Source organism: Pieris brassicae, chromosome 3 (genome assembly GCF_905147105.1).
Source record: "Pieris brassicae chromosome 3, ilPieBrab1.1, whole genome shotgun sequence".
Taxonomy (NCBI): Eukaryota; Metazoa; Arthropoda; class Insecta; order Lepidoptera; family Pieridae; genus Pieris; species Pieris brassicae.
The window spans coordinates 12698069-12722612 of record NC_059667.1 but is presented as its reverse complement, the minus strand read 5'-3'; the positions used below and the strand labels follow the sequence as shown (position 1 = coordinate 12722612).

The following is a 24544-nucleotide window of genomic DNA, read 5'->3' as shown; positions in this document are numbered from 1 at the left end:
GATGGAACATACTGTTTATGCTATTTAATTTATCTTTTTATTTATTCATACTTCGTTGCAATAAAAATAATAGAAACACAGATAACACAATACATACAAATTACAAGGTATGCAACGGGCAGCCTTATCGCTAATAAGCGATCTCTTACAGTAAGAGAAAAACTAAGAAAAAGAAAAATGATGAGTACAAGAAGTGCAGAACCAAATGTTATATAATATCTTCCTAAATCCTTAATCTAAAGTAATACTAAAAATATTAATAACAAACTAAAAATCTAATCTAACAGATTCATCAACAGCGAACAACTGATCACGATTGATTAGGATAGGATAAGGTTAAGAAGTGTTTATACAGAAGAGTTTTAAAAGATGATAGAGGGGTAGCCAATCGTATGGAGTCGGGTTACCTATTCCACAACTTAATGGCGTAGATCTTAAAGTAATTGCCTATGAAGGATGAGCTGTGGGATGGAATTTCCAATAAACATCTATTGGAAGAGCGTAACATATAGTTAGAAGGACCTAAAAATTTGATGCGATTTTTGAGATAACAACGGGTTTTTTATTCTATTTTGCCTAAGAGTCTCAGTTTTTAGTCTTTGTTTTACATTAAAAGCTTGTGTAGTATATGTTATTCGCATAACAAAAAATATAATTGTTACAATGTTTCACGGGTTTACTGAAAAAAAAGCTCATAAAAATTTCACAAATTATCATTTATGCAAAATAATATTAATTTATGTGGTTAAAACAAATTACGATAACCTTCAGCTTACTTAATTCGTCCATTTCGATTGAAACCACTCACACTTCGTAGGTTTATTGAGAAGACTAGACTTGAAACAGATCAGAACAAACGAAATCTATATCTATCGATTTATATGAAGTACAATCTCAAAGCTCATTGCAGTTTAAAATTATTCTAAAGGTATAGGTACACTTTTATTATTCATCTCGTTGTGTATATAGCAAAATGTATTTATTTGATTCATTCGCAAGCATAATTAATTTTATTAATATTTTATAGAAGTTTTATATATTGAACTATATTTTAATATGTTTAATGTCAAAGGTAGCAGTCTCTTCCCGAAATGACTGGTTTATCCTCGCTTTGACCAGTGTTCGGGCATACCCCGAAATAAATTCCAATGCCTTTGACTAAAGTATTTTTATTCAAGCCTTCAAATTTTCCATCTTTTAAGTCAAACGTCAAAAATGTTTGGACTTTGAATAGTCAGTCCTAGGTATGATGGTAGACTCGATTAAATGACGTCTGTACTCGTATTTGTATACTAACTTAACTGTAACTTAATTTTAAAGACGTGCCCGACGCTAAAATACGTCCAATTTTAGGTGTCATATTAGCCTGTATGAATACCATAATTTTTATTACGAAAACATTAAAACAATAAACAATTTATTAAACCTTCTCTAACAAACTAAGACTTTCTAATACTTAATTAAAGTTTTACTGGTCAAAGCCCGATATCATTAAATTGAGTTTCAACGCTAGCTTGAGCAAATAAGGCTCTCCTAAGTTTGACGAAAATTCTTTACCAAATCATTCTTTACTTTTAAAACCAAAACAAATGTTTTTCATTCAAAAACATTTGTTTGGGTTTTAACTATGACTACAAGTCAGACCTGAAGATTGAGAAGTCAAACCTAGGAGCTCCGGAGCTTCGAGGTTTTGCCCATAACATAAATACATTTTATTACAAATACATTTAATTGTGTATATTTAACTCATAATAATAGAGTCATTAGAATAGATCTAGTTGGGGCGTATAATAAGCTCTTGGAATACTTTTATTTTGATTAATATTCGTTTTCGTGCCTTTAATCAAAAAACATGCTGGCTTGTGGCTAAATTTTGTATGTATATTTGAATTGTTTTTCACATACACTTTCACATTAATGCCTTTAGATATATCAACAAATCTATTGTTATATAACGATGTGTTGCGTGCTTTACAGCAATTGCAATCAGAGAAACTCTTCATACAAATATATATGAAAAACTTTAATACAATATATACACTCATTATTACTATAATACGTCAGTAATAGTTATAAATAGCAATAACTAATCTTTTGTGGAAGTTATCACGTCGAGCATATCGTGATGTTAGAGTATTCAATTTGTAGAGTATAATCGTCGTTGACATGAAATGGTTTTTTATTTGTATCTATATAACTTACTTGAGGTGCACTGCAAAGAAGCGCAACCATCCATGCAATAGAAAGCATTGTCTTACTCCTTTTTCTTGCTATCGCTAATCGTAGAGGATACAACACAGCGAAAAACCTGTAAAAGAATTTAATTATATTACTTGTGTAGAACGTGTGGCGTACGCACGTAGAACGAGCCTACGAAAGATTTATGCTTAGATGTACCACCAATTGATTTTAAATTATCCTAAAGTGATAATTATGCTCGCTTCAAGTTTGCGCTATACTAGTACATTATTCGTCTTTTTCATTCTGATTTGTTCGTTCTTTCGTTATTTGCTAACAAAAGAGTAAACTTAGCTGTGTCGTGCTTTGTAAGTTTTTACACTCAATAAGTAATCTTTTATAATGAAAACAGGTATACATTTGTCAGTCGTAGGATAAAGAAAGAATAAATATAGTAACAGGAAGGTTACACTGGTTTTAAGAAATACTATGCCTTTAAATACAATCACAAATAGTTCACTACAAACAAACAAAACTATCTCTAAACTAGGATCGTATCAAAACTAAAACGTAAGGTGAAATCATGTGGCAACTGGCCGTGTTAAAATATTATTTATCACCCTTAATACAATTTCATAAAATAAAAATATCCATTTCAAACACAAATATTTTTACTATATTATTTGACTAATGTAATGTTTACTATAAATAAAATCACTTTTCCGAAAATAACATATTACAAAGTTTTCAAGTCTGACTTTAAATAATAATTAATTAAGACAATCGCGACCTTATTACGAAGCCTATATAACATCAAAGTTTCGAAAAAAAGTAGGTACTGTAAGCCAACCAAATTAAAACTAAGACTAAAGAGGACTTAAGAGGCTTGGAAGCTATTCAGTATACATACAATTCAGTATACATAACATTAATTATACAAAACAAACTTGACACTGTAACAAGTCATTAATCAAAATTAATATTTTCGTCGTAAACTAGGTGCACGACACGTATTAAACTTTTCAAGTATAAAAAGCCAAACAAAATGTCTTTAACACGAGTATGTAATTTTCATCGGATTAAAAATTAACGAGATATTATTTTTATAAAATGGACAATTGAATTGTTGTGTATTGTATCCCATAAAAAGTAGAAATGCCTTTTGACTATGTCTCTTTGAAAAGACAAGATATGTACGTGGTTTTATGTACTCACTTTTTACACTAATAAGTACCACACTTGTATTCATTAGGGTACAAAGATATATACAATAATTACTGAATCCCTTGTGTTGAGAACTAAAATTAGAGTAATTTCATAATTTTCAACATTATAATTAACCTACATAATAATTACCTACATAAATAATATATTATATACTTGCTTCTCAACCCATAAGTATGAATGAATCGTGATGCATATTAAAAGCTTGAAAAAGGTTCAAACGAAATCCGGGTTGCAATCTCTGATGAATGAACTAAAACTTGAGCGGACCCAAACTTTTTTCCAACATTCCGAATTTCATTTGTTCTTATAAAGAGAAGGGAATTAAAACATTCTGACAAATTGAAAAAGTTGTTAGCTGTCAATATTAGTTATCATCTGACAAGATATTTATTTTATTTGGTTATTATCTCGGAATATAAATATAATATTAAAGTAAAGAAGTTATTTATCCTCACCATTTTGTTTGTACTGCCATTCTAAATGAACACGAGTTTTAGAATAATGACATATAAAAAAAAATGTATAAGTGTAAGTAGATAAACAATATTTTATCTAAGCTTATTTGAAACATTTTAATCCTAATTTGTTAAACGCTAAATTGACTGGCGTTGTGAGTATTCTGCCTCCACTCATTGTTGAATTTTAATAAAATAGCTGACAATTTGTTACGTTTATATTACTACAGATAATTACGCTAATGTTTTTATGGATCTTAAATAGAACAATGACAAATTTAACAGACAAAAAAATCATAACGTCAACTGTGCACTTATACCGACCATTAAAAAACAATATTATGCTATACTTAGAAGGAGAAAGTACTAATGAAATCAAACCGAATAATAAAGAAAAATACCATACATATAGACCTATAGATGAAGCAACCATCCATCTCAAAATCTGACACCTAATGATACAAGCAAGTAGCAAGCTAGAGGCCATCGGAAATAGAAGCTATGATGTCATCTGCCAGATTTAGAGATGAGAGAGAGAGAATTGAGAGCATTACAACGCTTAGTTTTATATTATTTCCTTATGTTCAGTTTATGTTAATCCACGACATAAATCAATATGGCAATTGAGGCACGCGCGTTAACTCGAAAGCGAAATTACTTCACAACTAAATACTACCTACCTATTGGGAATAATTGAATAATAAATTTCATGTTCATTTACAGATATCTGATTTACATAGAAATGCCAACTATTGAACTACTAGGAAAATTAAAGCACTGAATTTCATTATTTATTTATTAACAGCCCATACATGGCCAAATTTCAACAAAAAATATTTTAAGTATAATTAATCCACCTGTACGATTCTGGATGGCTCGAAGGACCAAAATGTACGGTTCCTGGGTCAACGGGATGCTTTAAATAATAGAGATTTATTGATTTACTCTATATTTACCACTCGCGTGTTACAATAGAATATGAGCGAAATAATGACGTGCTCCCATGATTTAGTTAATCGCTATGAACGAATAACTGTATGTAGAAGAGAGTGCTTGCGTCGGGCTATACTCTCGGGACGTAACTCCGACGATTTGGGAAATCGTCACGCTTATAAGTGATCGAAATGTACATCCATGGCACGTACAAACATAGGAATTTGTCAAGCTTGTAAATGAGCAAAATGTGCGAGCCTTGGCACGTACATAGGGATCATCACGCTTATAAACTAAGAAAGCCTGAGTGAGCAAAATGTACAGCCTTGGCTCGTACATACTCCCCCAGGCAAAAAGTGCAAAATGAATATGTAGTGCTTTACAAGATGAATCCATTATATGCTTAACTTAAGGAAATGCTTAACAGTCTCTAAACTTATGTTAACACTTCTTACACTATTCCACGGCACTATCACTAACACTAAGAAAGTCCGGTCCCGGGTGGGTCTCCCTGACGCCACTGCGACACCGTCTGCTGCTTCAGCTGATGCTACACCTACTGCTCCGTGACGTCTCTTGATCTTTATATGATCGTAATGTCCTATCCACTACCTGTCTTGAGCACATTCTGAGAACTATCATGAGCATAAAAAGTACATTACTGTTTTGTTGAATAAAACCATGACCTAGGTTAAATATGATTGTTATAAAATGCAACCGTACCTCGGTAATTTGATATCTACATAATATTATTAATTGTATTTGACGTCTTTCACAGTAGGTCAATCCACTAGCTAACGTATGATATTTTGCTGAACTGGCATTCCATGTATTGTTTATGATATTATATTATTCATCCTTTTTCACGTTATAAAATTAAATATGAATAGTTATATATGTAATAATAACTTCCACTCAATATTGAATGTAAAGTTTTGACGATGTATGTTATACATAAATGGAACTGTATTTATGTATGCTTAAAGGAATTTTAAGTATAATTTTATAGATGGTGCTTTTCTTTCTTTTCCTTTGGTTACTCATATTGGACTCATAGGATTGCATTACTGAATAAATTTGCTGTATGTTACTTTTATGAAATCCTGAATCGGTGAACCTGCGATAGTGTGGAGCGATAACGCTTCGCAATCTTCCCTTTTACGAAAGATATCACTCTTTCTGACCTTTCTTTTTGACCTTCCTGTAAATTCCTGTCTATTCTTAACTCCTTTTTTTTCTTCGAACTTTCTGCTTCTTCACGAATGCTTGTTGCTTAATATATTTCGTGCCTTAATTGATAGGCAAAACATTTAATTTGTGTACCACCTTTTCTGATCCATGCGAGCGTTTCCTATTACTGTTTCTAGTTATGATTCTATTGTTTCTTACAACCTTGTCGGACCCTTGTGTTAAGTTGCGTTGCAAATGCGGCCCCGTATGCAATTTAATCGGTACTTCCAACAAAGGTTTAGATAATACTAAGATGCGATTTAGGTTTTTATTAATCATAGAAAACATGGACGAAGACAAGTTTTGTTTACCTTCTGTTTCTTGCTTGACTTGTAAGCATTTCATTCTCTTGATACCCACATTAACGCGATGTGATTTATCTTTTCCGCTTACTTTACAACCAAGTTGCGTTTGCTGCTCTATGGGTTGCCATGTCGGCTTGCTAATGGATTCAATGGATAATTTACTATCAATTTTCTTTTAAGTACTCACATTGGGGTTATTATTATGAACTGAACAACTGGTCATTGTAACTTGACCTGTATTATGTTGATGGACCATCTTCTACCCCGGAAATGATGCCATGATGCTCCATGCTGTCTGAAGTTAACGATTGTACTACGCTCTTTACTAATTTGGATAATTCTTCTCCTTTACCAATATCTGCATAAGTACTCTGCTTATCCATAGGTAATTTACTACCAGTTTTCTCCTTAGTAGAGAGTAGCGTAATTTGATCCGTACTTTTGTGAAAGGTCTCTCCTACCCCGGAAATGAAGCTGTGATGTTCTATGCTGTCTGAAGATAACGATTGTACTACGCTCTTTACTAATTTGGATAATTCTCCTCCTTGACCAATATCTGCACGTAAACTGTGCCTGTCACCATTTCCTGCTATTTCTTCCACCCTTGCCGAAGACGAAGAATTTTTCTTTTCCATTTTATATTGAAATGATTGCTCTTCTTGCGTAGTAGAATAATTTAAATTTGAATTAAATAGTGCATCGTGCAGGATCGTGTTATGTTTTTGGGAACAAATCATGCATCTTTTATGCGAGAAGCAAACGTCCACTTCATGTTTAAGTAAACAATTTGTGAAAAGCTGCAATCTTAAAATTGTATCAACCCTATCATTAATTTTTTTTGCTAAAAATGATTGACAATTAAACAGGCCATGCTTAGATAAGTTGCATAATTGACAATATTGTATTTTATTTACATTTACTCGTTTATTGAAATGCGTCGACAGCGATTTTTTGCTGATGCTACATTTTGATGTAGGTCGCTGTTGTTTTGCAATTAAATCTTTTCCGGTTTGATTATTAGCCGTTTCCAAGGCATATAATGAATTTTTTGAATTATGTGAATCCCTAAGTACCGGTGATTCCATATGAATTTCTAGAAAATTCTTCTGTAGGCTTTTAGAATGTAATTTGAGATTTATCTCTCTCCTATGGCGCCTATATATAGCTTCCTGCTCGTAATATTTATTCTGATACTCCGCGTTGGAGCCTCCAAGATCAGCATCTATTTCGATATGGGTTTCAAGGATTAACCTCCATCGTAACTTTAATGTTTCTAGGGCTTCTTCAAGATCACATTTATCTGATGACGAGTATCCATTAGATAGTTCTAACATCCTATCAAAGAACCTAAATAAAGCTACTTGTTTAGGAAGCAACTCTTCGGTTTTTTTGAATACCTGAAGGATTTCAGGCTGTCAGTGAAAGAAGCTTGGAATAAATTCTCCATTATGGTATATATTATTAACTAGTTTATATATAATATACTTAGTAAATTCTTAAATGAAAGTTTTATAAAATACGTAGTAACAATGCGTTACCATACGCTTATGCTTGATAAAATGCTCAGAATAAATGAGATAATTCTCAGAATTATAGTGCTCAAAACAAATGGAAAGGACTTACTGCAATGGCTGCTTTCCTCTTCTTGTTATGTTGCGTATAGATTAGTACCCGAAGTCTTCCGCCACACCGTGTTGACGGATACGGAATTGTTTATTATCTTTTAAAAGGACCTCCTAGACCCTTTGCTTGCTTCTCTGCTACGCTCCTCTGTAAATGCTTGTACCTCCTGGATACATTCTGTGCTTTAAACAATTGGAGAGGACTTACTGTATCGAGCGCTGTCGCTTGCCTCTCTATGTTGAAGATTGACGTCCGTCGCCTTGTTCTCGGTTGAAAGGACGCCGATATATTTTGACCCGTCTGGATTCTTGAAAAAGTTGGGAGAGGGCTTACTGCAGTTTACCTCTCTCCGTTGAAGATTGACGTCCGTCGCCTTGTTCTAGGTTGAAAGGACGCCGATATATTTGGACTAGTCTGGATCCTTGAAAACGTTGCTCTCCTCTTTTCTATTGATGCGGATGATGGTATTTGATTTGCTTGATGACCCAACGTTCTGATGTACTTGATGTACGGTTCTGGATGGCTTGAAGGACCAAAATGTACGGTTCCTGGGTCAACGGGATGCTTTAAATAATAGAGATTTATTGATTTACTCTATATTTACCACTCGCGTGTTACAATAGAATATGAGCGAAATAATGACGTGCTAATTGCTACATACCGAATGAATACAATTTAACAGCCAAAGAGAGTGCCTGCGTCGGACTATACTCTCGGGACGTAACTCCCATGATTTAGTTAATCGCTATGAACGAATAACTGTATGTAGAAGAGAGTGCTTGCGTTGGGCTATACTCTCGGGATGTAACTCCGACGATTTGGGAAATCGTCACGCTTATAAGTGATCGAAATGTACAGCCATGGCACGTACAAACATAGGAAATCATCATGCTTGTAAATGAGCAAAATGTGTGAGCCTTGGCACGTACATAGGGATCATCACGCTTATAAACTAAGAAAGCCTGAGTGAGCAAAATGTACAGCCTTGGCTCGTACACCACCTGTACTTTAATGGTTATCAAAAGGAATTTTGTGGAATTTCCCCCCGAATTTAAGCCCTTAAATCATAATATAATACCCCCCCCCCCCCCCACACGCTTTACAAATAGGTCACTGTACGGCGAATAGTCAAGGAAACTTTAAGCTGCAAATGTAACCGTGAAATAGGAGCTTTTCGACGCTGGACAGTGCGAGTCGAAGGCACAACAAAAAGGTAATGATTCCAGCAGCGGTGATAATTGTCCGGGACATACAGTCTCATAGTATCTCCCAGCAAGTATAGTATGCGTTTTCCGTTGTTTCTTTGTTATTTAAAGGTAAACCAAATTTGATCAAGGGTAAATAAAATCCCTAAGAAGTTCTTGTGAATCATGCCCATACTAATGACGAATGTGCACCCTTGTGGCAGTTTCCGGGACACCAACTGAATTTCGCAGCACAAACCCTATGGTTATATATATATATATGCAGTTCTCAGTTATTCACTTCTAAATACAGTATCTGTAATGGTCCGAATATGCATATGTAGCGTCAGGCCCCGACATTGTTAAGATAACAAACACAAAGTTTTCTCCCAATCATTTGATTTATTCCAATTCTAATTTCAGTCTCTTAATTCAATACGATTTCAATAAACAAATTCAATAGGTAAATATTTCGAAGGCTACTCGGTAATTACGTAACGTGTGCACCGGGCAATGGTCGATGAACGACTGCCTCAGTTGTGCGCGCGCGCTGCTTTATATTGGTTCCGTAGTGGGGATCGAGTGACACATTGTACGATCGTTCGACTAATCGCCCGTTGCACGTTGTTTTACAAAACATTGATAGGGGCGCCATCAGTTTTACAAAACATTGATAGTGGCGCCGTCACGGCCATACTGACACATACGCTCGTCCTCGAGCGCCTTTTGGGCATCTGAGAACAGACAAAAAAAACTGTTCGTTCATCCTGACACATTTTTCTAATAACAGTTTCAATAATGAACGATTACAATAATGAGCTGGTCCGGCAACCCCTTCAGCGTACTAGAACTCTTAAGTCCCTCTCATCAGTTTTAAAACCGGAGACTGGACAAATACCTCTCATCATTTTTTAAAACCGGAGACTAGATTGCGCTAGACCGGAAATCTCTATAGCTGTGTTAGCTAGACCAGATATCCCTGTAGCGAATGCTAGACCGGATTGCAATCTCTATAGCCAAAAGGCTAGACCAGAATGCAATCCCTATAGCCGAATCATTGGACCGGACTCCCTGCAATGACTCTTTCCTACATTTTTTGATATAGTACTTCTTTTTTTTCTCTTTTTTTTTACTTTTTTTTACTTTTTTATACATTTTAATATCTTTCCCATTTTTTTTTCTACTAGCTTTCATTATGGTGTACAATAGCATTAGTCACAATGCTGATAGAATCTGGTGATTCTGATGATGAACTCTCTAAACTATTGCTATTAGCGCTCAAGGTACGTGAACTAGCCGACATAGTGCTACTATTAACAGATATAGTGTCGCTATCAGAAAGTTCATCCTCAGCGTCACCAATTATAGCTAAGTTATGACTATTGCGATCAGTTTCATGAACAAAATTACTTTGGCTAGCATCCGCCGTCACGGCATGATCATTATAAGTTTCGGATACTTCTAAAAATCCTAATGTAATGTCTTTCACTGCTTTAATAGCGTCAACGGAATTCAGTGTCATTGTGTGATTCAGTAAGACATATTTTGTAAATGCATCAATAGTGACAGAACAATACTCCTTGCGGTCGCTTTTACCACTGAGTTTTCCTGTAAGATCTAAGTGGAGAGTGTGCCATGGGAGCGAAACCTTGGGGATTCGATGCAGGCGTACTTGTTGGGCACCAGATGGAGACTTTGAAGACTTGCAAACCACACAGGAATCTACAAACTTCGTTACATATTTGGACATGTTACTAAACCAACAGAGATCGTACAACTTGTCTAGTGTCTTTTCATAACCCAGATGTTTTATGTCATTATGTACGTGGCTAATAAGCGACCATATTAAAGAGTTTGCGAGAATGGGTAACCACTTAGTAGTTTTGGCGCACTCTGCCTTGCCTAATATCGTAAGTATGTGAGATTTCAGAGGGTAATTGATTCGCTTGTATTCTAGAAATCAAATTTGAAATTTCAGAGTCTCGTTGTTGCTCTACAGATAACCATCCCTTGTCAAGTTCTGTTTAGCTGTGGATGGTTTTGGAGCATTTTGTAAGGCTTGAACTATGCGCGGATTAAGTTTGAGAGCTCCTGAGGACACGACATAACCTAAGTACTCGATCTCCTTTTTCATACCTGGTGAAAGCCTGAGGCCATGTCCACAATACTGTAATAATTCGCTCCATGCAATTTATTAATTTGGTCACTGATTAGAGGAAGTGGGTAGCTATCCGGACGAGTATTGCTGTTAAGCTCTCTGTAATCTACACACAACCCATCGCTACCGTCTTTCTTTTTTTACTAATAGGATGGGGCTTGAAAATGGGGATGAACTTTCTCAAATTATATTAGCATCTAACATTTCTTGAATCTTTTCATGAACGATATCAAGCTCTAGAGGAGACAAACCATATGGTCTCCTGTGAACTATCCTAGCAGGGTTAATAAGATCGATTTTTAGTTCAGCGGTTTTAATACGAGTAGTTGGCAATATCTGTATAAAATTATTGGAGTATTTTTTGAGTATACCCAACAACTGCTCTTTATCGCATCCTACGAGGTCGGTATCAATCGAGCCTTCGTGAAATGGCGAGAGCGTTGTACAAGAGTTTGATATCTTTTTCTTAACAAAAGTCAAATTATCAAGTAATGATAGTACTGATCTAAACGGAAATCCCTAGTTCTAAAACATCACGGCCTAATAAAACTTCTTCACTGAGAAACTCATCTGGCAAAGCGTGATAAGTGATGTCAAAATTAAGGTTTTGGACTATAGTCGGACATTTGATTTGTAGCAAAGAAATCACATTATTACTACCTACACCTTTTAAAGCTATTTGTTCATGAAACTGTTCACCCTTAATAAACTTGCAATAGCTTTGATTAATCAAACTACATTCCGAACTGGAATCAAAAACAAACGGCAATTTTATACCACTTATCTCAATCAATCCATGCGCAGCTCGAGTACACACGTTAACCTGCTTGCTGGAACTGGCGGCAGTACCCGCAGCATCTTCCTTTTTCTTGTAACGCATGGGGCATACCGAGGCTACGTGGCCGGGATTGGCACACACGTAGCAGGCGACAGATGGGCGAGGATTCTGCGGAGTAGCTGGGAAACGTGGCTCTGTCTTCGCTGCCACTGAAGAGTCCCTTGCTACGAATCTATTTCTGTCGCAGCAATCTAGGCCTCGATGACCGTGTCTCCCGCAAAAGTGGCAGCTGCCGCGAAATAGTGTATTGCTTCTAAAGCGCTTCGTGTCCGAATCAGATAAACCAATCTCTTCGTTGCGTCTCTTTAATGTGAAACCACATAATGTGCGAAAAAGTTGGTTTTGTTATTTATAACCACTGAATTTAACTCTCGACGAAACTTTTCATCGCACTGAGACATCACAGAGATTGCAAAGCCAATGATCACCATCTCAGACATATTCACTTCAGGAATTTTCTCAATTAATTATCATAATCGCATTCCCGCTTCAGCAGGGCTCTCTTTGCCATCTAACTGAAATTTAATGATCTGATCGAAGTAGTCTTGAGTCGAATCTTGATACCAGCATCTCCTTGATCGTCGGCCATGATATTTGATCCGGTTTGATATTCGTCAGACAGGTTGCAGCACGCCCCTTGAGAGAATGTGTTAGGGCAAGTATTAAATTGATTCCTTTTAGGTTTTTCTGTTTAATTATCATTTCAATGAGTACAGTTGATGATGACAGATTCAGGTTCATCCGGGTCATAATTGACAAATTTTATCGGTGCATGCTGAACAGGCTGACAAGGTGTCATATTATCAGCGATTTTTTTGAAGATCACTTCCATACCAGTCGAAAATAACATCATTTTCTCCATTACTGTACTCCTCGGCGCATTTGGCGATGATGGTTGGTGTGGGGGTGAATCCCACTTCTGATGTAGCGTCAGGCCCCGACATTGTTAAGATAACAAACACAAAGTTTTCTCCCAATCATTTGATTTATTCCAATTCTAATTTCAGTCTCTTAATTCGATACGATTTCAATAAACAAATTAAATAGGTAAATATTTCGAAGGCTACTCGGTAATTACGTAACGTGTGCACCGGGCAATGGTCGATGAACGACTGCCTCAGTTGTTTTTTTTTTTTTTTTTTTTTTAAGAAGGAATCTCGCTGTTGGCCTTAAGGGCCTTTACAGCTCAGCTCGGGCTGTTTTGGCGAGCGTAGCTCGGCCAGAATGGCGTTTTATCCCGCTAGCGCAAGGGCGTCTCCTGTGAGACTCGAACCTCGGCTTGGGCCGTCGCGGGGCGGTCAATCGCCTGAAGGGCAGGACGGAAGCTCACTGGAGTGAGCGAAGTGCGAAGTAAAGGTCCTCGCCTTCCCCGGTGAAGGCGGTTTTTTACCCTAATCTGTGATTGGCTATTTTTATTATTTTTGGCCGCGCGGGCGGCTTTTAATTTATCGTTTGCTACGGTAATTGGATCATCCGGATCCGTTAGTATGTGTCGGGGCCTCCTACGAGCCTTTTTTGTCGGGAAGGGGTAATAGTTGATGCTATTACGCACCAGCGGATTGGGATGGTGTTTAGCCTTGTCAAAGTGGCGTGTGGATGCCAACTTCATCCATTGGGCTATGGTAGGGAGCTCCAGGTCGTGGTGGAGATCGACGTTTCTCACATAGAAGGGCGCACCGGTCGCGATTCTCATGAATCGCGACTGAAGCACCTGTAGCCGGTGAATATAGGAGGGGGCACAATGCGCAAAGACTACGCTAGCGTATGTCATGCACGGTCGGATGCATGCCTTGTACAGGGTCACCTTGTGTCTGAGAGACATTTGACTCCTTTTATTTAGGAGGAAATGAAGGCGAGAGAGGACAAAATGGGCCTTCTTGCGAACGGCGGCTATGTGCTTTCGGAAAGACATGCCGCTATCGAGCGTGACTCCTAGATATTTGACGGACTTTTGCCATGGGATGGCTTGCCCGTATAGGGTGCCTCAGTTGTGCGCGCGCGCTGCTTTATATTGGTTCCGTAGTGGGGAACGAGTGACACATCGTACGATCGTTCGACTAATCGCCCGTTGCACGTTGTTTTACAAAACATTGATAGTGGCGCCATCAGTTTTACAAAACATTGATAGTGGCGCCGTCACATATATATCTCCATTTGCTGTGTGTAATTCAAAACAACAAAAAACGTTTAAAAGTTGAAAAAAATATAAGGATCAATGTTTGAATTAAATTACAACGTTTTTAACGGTAATACACAAATAGTATTAAAAGCGTGTGATTACACACACACACACACACGAATATCGCTAAATTATACACATTTTTAAGGTGTCAAAATTTATACCTTTGTCAAATTTTTTTGGTGATTCTCTAAATATTTTCATACTTACAAGTCAAATTATCTTAACAAGAGTGGAAGTGTTATTTGTGACTACTGTTGTTATTATAAATCGCCACTGTTTATTGAGCTGTTATAACGCAAACTGACAATCTTGCACGTTAATCATTAATTTTCTATATTTAATCTGTACTGTATTAAACAAGTTAATGGATGAGTGTTTTCATTAAGTATGTTTAAAATTCGGTTTAAAACAATGAGTTCTTATAAATACATAATATTTATATTCCTATATAGTGTTGTTAGTTTATATATAAGATTTACATACCACAAGACTCAGTACATTAGGTAATGTAACTAAAATCAAGAATTTTTTAAACCTACAGGTATTGAGAAATTATTATTAATAATAATAATAGTTTATTTGCCAAGATCAGCACAATGATCCATATAATGGCATTTATAAATAGGCATGCAAATGTCATATAAATTTTTAAAATGTCCTATTAAGTACATAAAAAAGTCAAGGTTAAATTATTTACGGTTAATCGGTATCAAATCTATGGTCCAAATATTCGCCTACGCTATAAAGGCACCTTGCCTTTAGAAATTTAATCACCATCCCCTTGAAAGAATTACATGGCAGTGATCTATAACTTCTAGGAAGGTGATTGAAAAGTTTTATAGCCATGGCTACTAATGTGTATGTACTAATGTCCGACACATTCTACGTAAATAGTGTTAGAAATTTAAAAATGTATTAGATATATATTCGTTGTAAAGTCTGAAGTAAAAAATCTGTATATTGATTAGATTATAAATGTAAGTGTATCTAATAATCTAAAAGGAAGTAATTAAAACTAAGAAAAGTATAATAAAACTTTTATGATAACAAAAAAACATGTATAGTCCGATTTAGTACTTGCAAACTACCGGATCCACTCGAAATTCACTACGAGATCGGTATCTATGCGAGTGAAACCGGGCAGCATTGTTTATAAATAAATAGATATTGGTGAAAATACAATAAATTCCGATCAGTAGTTTTGGCGTGACGTGGTTTGTTTTATATAATATGAAAGTTTTGTATGCAAAGTATGTATCGCTTCTACTTTTTTGTGGGCATTACGAATTCTATATTTTTTTCTACAACTCAATCTTATCCCTCTCATCGGTAAAGCAGCGTTCGGAAAAAAACGTTTTCGTTTTCCTCCGTTCAACTTTGCAAATCCAACTACAAAGCTTCTTTTAATTTTTCGGGTTAACATGGCACCACAGGTGATTTTTAACTGGGTCGAGGCATCCTCACAAGTTTTCCCTCTTTTTAATGTTATGACAAATAATTATTACAACACAAAGCTTAAATGTACATAATCACGGAATAGATAAATAAGAATGAAAATGTTAATGAAGACATTGGTAGGTTAAATGTGATTACATGATAATATTAAAATCTATTTTATGTCTGAAATATTTGTCTAACCTTAGTTATGAATTCCGTAACAACGTAATATTTTAAGATAATTACCTGTCTAAAGATATGCAGACTAAAACATTTGAGGAAAGGTAGAGGCCGAAAGCTCGAAGGACCAAAAAGAATTTGCAGGCTCCGTTACCTGCCAACCAAGCATTTGTGGTGCGCCACCCAATCTAAAAAGAGATTAAGTAAAAATAACATTATTATAAAGATTGTTATAATAGGAACATTTGCGGGCATATCTATTACTTAAAGTCCGAACCCAATATTGAATTCGCATACAACGCAATTTCACGTTTCCGAATTCAACGGATGTTGCGATAATTACATTTCAATAGGGTTTCGCATCTACACGACGATATATTTATCGAAAACTACACTTCCATTCATAGCGCTGATTACAGTCCAATATTGTCAATTACAAATCGGTAACAGTTTTGGCTATTATTTATTAAATATTATGACAGTAGGTTACGTACGTATACGTTAGGAATATATGTACCTCTATCCATAGATAATTACACCTATAAAGCATAAACAATAAACATATTTAATTGAATCCTAATTCCTGATTGTATGTATATTTAATAAACCCCCTATAACGCGGTACCAATATAAAGCGTTTTCGTATAACGCGTTCTTTAATTTCTTACGTAAATTTACATTTCTGTAGTGTGAAATTCATAATGATTTGTCGAGTCCGTAATTACTTTTGCGTACCTTTGCTTCTGTTTCAATTATATCATAAATTTAAACTAAATAATTTTATTAAATTCGTGTTCATAGTTTTCGAATTATTCAAAAAATCATTTTACGATAGAAGTCCTACAACGCAATTTCCTATCACGCGCACGCTAACACCACTAACTTGGTTAATAAATACTATTTAAAACTTTAACAACTTATTTTAATAAATTATGACTATTTGAAAGCGCTTTTTATTGAATAATAATATAAATTATAAATTCAATTTATAAACTATTTCGAAAAGACACTAACGGATGAATGTTCAATAAAAAATACTCGTTTTAGTTCGTTAGTTATTTCACAAATATGAAATACTTTTGTTATTTCCTGTTTTTTTAACAATACTTTCATTGTGAGATTTAAATATTTTGAATTTATTGATATTCTAACTGCGTGAGGTCTGAGACATTTTATATACTGCATTACCGTACGAACTAGAGTTCTGAAAGAGCACAGCAACTTTGGATACATACCCTATGGTTCGAGTAGTTTAGTGCTTACTGTTAAGTGTTCTTAACTTAGCTTATGATACGATAAGGAAGAAGAGACGAAAGCCGAAACACTCCGCGAATCTTGTCTAAAACTTCCGCATTGTCCTTCCATCACAGCAAAGAGTGACGGAGAGTTTATTGCCAGTTCTTATCGTCCATTCTATGCCCTTGATTTTAGAACGGGCAGTAAGTGTAAATTTAGAAGCATTATTTTTACTGACAACATAAGTGTACATTGTCATTTACATGTATAACATTTTGATTACTTTTTCCACGAATAAAAAAAGGCCTTCGTATAGTGCCAAATAATATTCATCTATTCCATAACTCATACTCAGATGGAACGGATTCTGACGTACCAGACCTTTTTGAATAGACAGTTATAAAAAGAATAATAGCCAAACATTGCATACAACTTTAGAGGTGTTTAATTATGAAACCAAAATTAATGGCATGGATAACAAACCATTGTTCTATGCGGACCAAAACTGCATAATTCCGAATTAGAGATTAAGATCCTAGTGATCCTACTGGATATCCTTCTCATTGGCCTTTGTGAGTGAAAAAATGTACAGTAACTTTTAACTGCCGTAGCCGAATCGGTTTTAAAACTTTTTAACAAGGATTGGATCGATTGACGCTATCGGGTCGAAATACACATATCGCCTTTTATTCGAGAAAGACCTAATCTTTAACTTCCAGATACATAAGACATTTTTATATTAAGTACTTTTATTATTATTTAATATACACAGGAACTTATCTTAACCCTTGAAGTATGTAAGTTTTGAGTTACAACCTTATATTATAAAGTTAAGTTTCCAATTTTGGATGCCTTTTTAACAGTCATAACTGCTTCAAAAGGATGATTCCTAAAAAAAAAATTGGTATATAATATTTTATAGTTCTATGGAAATTTACTGAAGTATGATGACCGTATGTGGTCGCAAAAAAATTGCCAAAATACTCCATATAAAAGATAGACTATTTTCTATATGGAGTATCTAACATAATGTTATAACTAAACAAGACATAATTCCATAATCGGTCATAATTAATTTCTTTGTAATCCTAGAGTTACTCGAACTAAAAGTCTTATATACGTACCTACGGCTCCTTGTCCAGTGAATAGGCTATCTCGCTCTTACAACTTAATTACAAACATTGATGAAAATATAGATGTTTTTTTCAACAGTCTACCAACTTATTGTAACTTTGTTTTGCAGGCTCTTAATGTGGTTTAAGTTTGTTTGTTTATTACTGTTATTGTTATTTTTTATCTTTTAGTTTTAGTTTAGTTTTTGTTATTATTATTTTTTGTTTTGTTTTATTTTTATTTATTTTGTAGTTGTTTATTTAGTTTTTTCCCTTGATATATTGCTTATGTTCTAATGTAATTGTGTATGTATGTGTAGGAGTGGTCAATTTGAGATGTCATATTTTCCTATATTTTTAAGGCATACACATTGTTTTAAAATAAATAAATACGTTGTCAACAGAGCTACCGAAGCGATATTCAGGTCGTTAGTGCAAAATGCGCAAAGCAGGTTCAAGCACACACGATTCATAAGTAAACAGTGGACGATCCCCTGGAGCAGGCCATAAGCTTATACAAACTTTGTTAATGGACATATGTAATGTAAATATATACTAATGTATTTGAAATAGAACACAAATTTCCGTTGATCCACTCCATCCGTCTTGTTTTTATAACAACGGAAAATAGGTGATGCATTTTAAATGACTTACAAATTGATAATTTAATTATATTCCGTAACTGTAGGATATGTTGCGTATATACATATTTTTAAAAGATAAACGTTGTAACATAATAGTTATATATATGTACTATTTTTGATGGAATACATTAAGTAAACTTTTTCAATTTTAGCATAAAATAACATCGAATTCAGGTACCATCTGAAGCGGCACTAGTTATGGACATTTATGCTTAAAACTTTTACTAATAAAAGTATTTAAAAATAGACTTAAACAACATAAACATGACATCGAAGCAAGTTTTAAAAACGAATATATTTTTGAATACCCTTTATAGATTCAGAGTATATTATACATTGATGCATGTTCGATCCCCGGCTTTGCACCACAGGACTTTCTATTTGCGCATTTAACATTCGCTCGAACGGTAAAGGAAAACATCGTGAGGATCCGACATCAGGCACAGGAGGCCGATCACCTACTTGCCCATTAGATTAAAAATGTAACAGATTCAGACATCTGAGGTCTAGATCTAAAGAGGTTGTAGCGTCACTGGTTCAATGGAATATATCTAAAATGCGTCTTCAGTGCCTTAAACTTTTATAAGTCAGTTAACTAAACTAATGTTTGATTGTGATGAGATATTGAATGCTCATTTATATAATATATATACGTCTCTATCACATTACTTAGGATAGCCAGTATGCTGAAGAAAGCCCCATTATAGTCAAAGGGAATATAAATGAGGAGGGATGCGTTTATTAATACGTAGCACTACACTCTCTCCTCACTACTCAACAGAATATATAAATTATTTCGCCAGTCAAAAGTCATTTTCCTTAATGACATTAATAATAAATATTTGTTATGTTGCATGTAAAAGTAGTCGCAGTTACTGAGAAGTGACATAAACAGCATGAATGGCAATAGGGCCGCATGATCAAAGTACTTATTCAAAGCGAACCTCAGTTCAATCGAATTTCATTCTACCAACCGAGCGTTGATGTTACAAAAAAAGAATTTATTGAGCCGATCAGCCTTTTACCAGTTGATTTATTTTATGTTTATTGAGTTCAAATTTTAAAATTGAGTTTTGAGTGAGTTTATTATTAAATTGTAAACATTTAATGGTCGAGAGCTTTAAAGTGCGATACAAACTTTAAGGACTAATTAATAAACTTTGAACAATATCCCGAGGCCATGGTTTTATTTTATTAATTTTAAGTGCTGACAATAAGGTTTAAATAGGAACGACGAACTAAATTGCCAAACCATGCATGCGGCATAATACACAAAACAATAATACCACCTGTTACATAAAAAATAAATCAATGCAATTTTCAGTATGTTAGTTAAAAGAATGCGTTGTTAAATTCTGTATTAAAAACATAAACAAAACAAATCAGTGGCGCTACAACCTTTTAAGGTCTGGGAATCAGATTTCTGTATCTGTTTCATGATCATTTGTCACTCTTATAGGCAAGTAGGTGATCTGTGCATGTGCCTGACACACGCCGTCGACTTTTTGACTCTAAGGCAAGCCGGTTTACTCACGATATTTACCGTTCGAGCGATTGTTAAATGCGCACATAGAACGAAAGTTCATTGGCGCGCAGTCGGGGATTGAACCTGCGACCTTAGAGATGAGAGTCGCACGCTGAAGCGACTAGTCAAACACTGTAATTAAATTCTGGATTACTGTCCACACAATTAAAAAAGTGTAAGTAATATGTATTGATTCCTGGACTCTGGATCGTACATATATTTATATGTATGATTTTACATCACAAATATTTCAATACCGAACAATCTCACTTATTTCTTCTTTATATATCTACTGATTTTTTGTTGTTTCACCTACAGTATAAAAATATATTTGACGTTTCGTAGAAAATCTCAAAGGTTAACGATGTCGCTTTTGTCGAATTTGTTTAACAAAATTATTTGAATCTCATTATCCTATGAAACCTGACTTTTTTGATGCTCAAAGAGTAATCAAAAATTACAATATCATTTAAAATAACTTTTATAGTAAAACTCTCAAACTAAACGAGTGAACGTGGACAAACAAACAAAATACTGTATTCAATAATATGTAGAACTATCAATGGATTGTCCCATTTGCAGTAATCGTACTTCAGGAGGTGTAATAAGTGATCTACATTTTAACACTTGGTTTTTGGTATGTATATAATGTCTAAGACCCAAAAAACGTTCGACGTGTGGCTACTTGTATAAAAAAGAAAATGATTAAAGACGTGAATCACTGTATTCAAAATTCAGCAAACTATTTTCTTATAAAACATCTGTACGTCGACACTTAATATAAGATTAATAAGCCCCATTGAAAAAAATGTGTAAGACTTATTTTGAAGTAAACACTTTCAGGATCAGTTTCTGTGTGTTTATTTTGTTTGAATAGATAGGATTTGGATCAAGTGTCTAGACTTTCAGTTTTAAAATAATAATTCTAAATTTTATTTTTATCTTACATTACAATATATAACTATATGGGGCATATTTGGTAGCTCTTGTTTTGGTGGGATGAGGCCAATTGCTATGCGAAGACCTTTCGTAAATTAACCTCTTAAGTTGCATAATTAAACATTTATAAATTGAACAAAGTGTTAAAAGCACATTAACTTTCCTTTGGCACTAAAGGCGGTTGAAAGGCCGCTATTCGCGCTTTGCGCATTCTTTTTGCTAACGAAAAATTCGATATGTCGTTAAAAGATGACGTCAAAAATACACTCCTTGTTGGCTTTTGAAAACATTCCAGAAATATTTAACTATCTTTTATAGTGTTACTCACAGCCATCAAAATTAACATAAAAAAGTTACAAACACTCTTCAGAAGTTTATTGTCAACAAGGATCCTCTTGGATCGTCTTTAGTCTAGCACTCGCTCAGAACTGTTCATTTTAAAATCCTGTATTTTCATTTCCAACTTAACTTACGTACTTTACTTTTGCTCTCAATATAATAATTTAGTTATACAACTGGATTTGGTTAATATTTTTAAAACTTCTTTGGATTATATTTTAAACGTTTTTTTTTAAAACATCTGCTTGGAATCAAGCATCGATCCCTGAATTCTGCGTATTGCCATCAGCCTACACTTAGGAGTGCCCATTTCTACTTCCTATAAGTGTCCCTGAGGCTACTGAACCCCTGTGAGTATTGAAACCATTGGAAACCATGGCCTTCCTTGGCAAAAGAGTGCCGATAGTTTCTCTCTCCACCACTTCCTCAACGACATCATACGCTCTTACCTCCGTCAATGTTTCAGCCATTTTAACAGGTATCACTAGAGACTGTGGCAAGTGGAACGTTGATCTTGGAGGGTGGTACGTGCTTTTGTATGGGATGCTACTTATATGGGCACATTAGCCCTATCTGCCGCAGACCAGGCGGAAACAATAAACAGCTCAATAAGATTATATTTTTGTTAATATGTTCGTTAAGAATAGTGTAAATACTATATACGTAGGTGTTAAAAATAAAAAAGCAAGTTTAAAATAAATTCATGTCATAATGCATCGCACAAGAAATTATAAACACTTGCTTCCCAAAATAACCTATTTTGGGAATCATTTATCTTAAATGGATGATCCATTTACAATTATTTTTTTCCTTGCGGTAAGCGAAGCATACCAGAGATTTAAATCTTTAAACATGTAAAAAAATCTAAATCTACCCTTTATAGTAAAATGTTACGAAATTATATGTAACATTGATAGTTAGTGTTAACATCACTAAGTATCATTTTACATTATATTATACACTATTATAATTATTGATTAGGTAATTATTTATATTACTAAGGTTTTTTTAATAATCTGAAGTACCACAAAATCAAAATTAAGAGAGATACACAACAATAAAACATAATTTTTTCGGCTAATTTAATTTAAAACTTATTAAGATTGTCAAACTAAACTTAATAATACGTCTAAACACGGATTAAAATAATATAACTATTTTAGTACATACCTCTAATGGAATAACAATAAACGTGACAATCAAGTCGGCCACGACTAAATGAGTCATTAACAAGTTAACTCTAGACTTCCTGCGCCTTGACCGAATCAGAGCAATAAACACTGCAACGTTTCCCATAGAACCAATAATAAACAGAACACTATACATTCCAACAACAAACTCCTGTTCCGCAGTTGGCACTGAATCCACAACTTCGGTTGTATTAATCGTGAAATTCATATTAAAGTAATCCCAAAAGTCTACTGTTTTATTCATTTTAAAATAATCACATTTCACAGATAAAATACAGTTAGATATATAACACGTATTCAAAATTTTATTAAAGTGTTAAGCCCTCGTAGAATCTTCATAACGAAACAAAGCACGTAGTCAGCCTACCACGCGTCCGCGTGTCGTAGCAGCGTAGCGAGCTATGAACTGATCCTGCGTAATGTGAGATAAAAGACCACAATGAAATTTTATGAATGGTTCATTCATTTTTATAACAATTAACCTGTACAAATTAGACACTTAGCATTGGGTTTTATTCATTATATTGTATTTGTGTCGGTAGGTATACATCTGTATTATATATATATATAAATGAATCCCTATTTCCCTTGGTCAAGACATCACGCGTGAACGGCTGGACTGTTTCGCTAATTATTTTTTGTTGTGTTTATTATTGTCAGGAGAAGAAGACATAAAATAATTACAGTCGCTAATTGTTAGTGTCATTAATCTTGAAAATTCATGCTTTTACATGGCCAGTTATATGTCGCCTGTTCCCATGTCGGAATACCAACAAAACTATTTATATACGCGCCAGTAAAACAAACAAAGAATGTTGTATATCACAAAGCATTTTTAGTTAATTATACCAATTCAAAATCAATATTCATAGTTAAGACAGGACAACGTCTTTCGGGTCCGCTAGTATATTATAAAAGAGACGATCATGTTACATTATAATACAACACAATGTAGTTTATTTCAAACATTAAAAAAATAAACAAAAAAATTATTTTATTAAATCTAATGTAGATAAATTTGTGCTTCTATAAAATCACAGAATTGCAACTTAAAAGCTTAACTATTTTAATCGCAACTTATTTCGCTCGGCTTATCCGGACAGTGACATTGCTAGTCCATAGTTGTTATAGATAAACTCTTCCAGATGTAATGTTTGACTTTAATTAATATTATTGCATTGTATTTAAGGTAGTCCTTCTCTCATCATGGAATTTTAATAACTGCGTAAATTGTTCATAAATCCCTATTTTTAAGTGTTATTAGATACGCCACGTGATCATGGCAATATTTTCAAATAATGAAAGCGAATAACTAACTATTTAGTTATACATACGTATAATTTGTATTTAGTAAGTTATTAGTTAGCACGATTAAAAGATTCAAGTAATTAATAAAGGTCAAACTTAAAACTTGTTTAACTTAACTTTTTTTCAACATAAATATTTTTCCACCTGGCATGACACAACAGTTGCTAGTTTCTTATATGGTTTAATTAAGTCATTGAGCTCAAATCATGTAGAAAGCGATAACATCGCACCAACACTCTTGGGAATTTGATATTGGTTCTATATCGTATTGCTTGGGTTAATTTTTAAGGCGTTTCATTCTTAGAGTGATAATTTTGTCTT

The 24544-nt window shown here is 34.4% G+C and overlaps 1 protein-coding gene across 1 annotated transcript in view; it reads right to left on the bottom strand.

Moving 5' to 3' along the window:
• Positions 1-23123, bottom strand: part of LOC123707787 (adipokinetic hormone/corazonin-related peptide receptor variant I-like) — a 33388-nt gene extending 10265 nt beyond the window's left edge. Inside the window, exons 1-3 of the mRNA XM_045658125.1 lie at positions 22896-23123; positions 15997-16118; positions 2203-2308 (exon numbers count right to left, since the gene is read on the bottom strand). Of these exons, the coding sequence (XP_045514081.1) occupies positions 2203-2308; positions 15997-16118; positions 22896-23123 (456 nt within the window). The remainder of the gene's footprint in view (positions 1-2202; positions 2309-15996; positions 16119-22895) is intronic.
• Positions 23124-24544: the final 1421 nt, after the last annotated feature.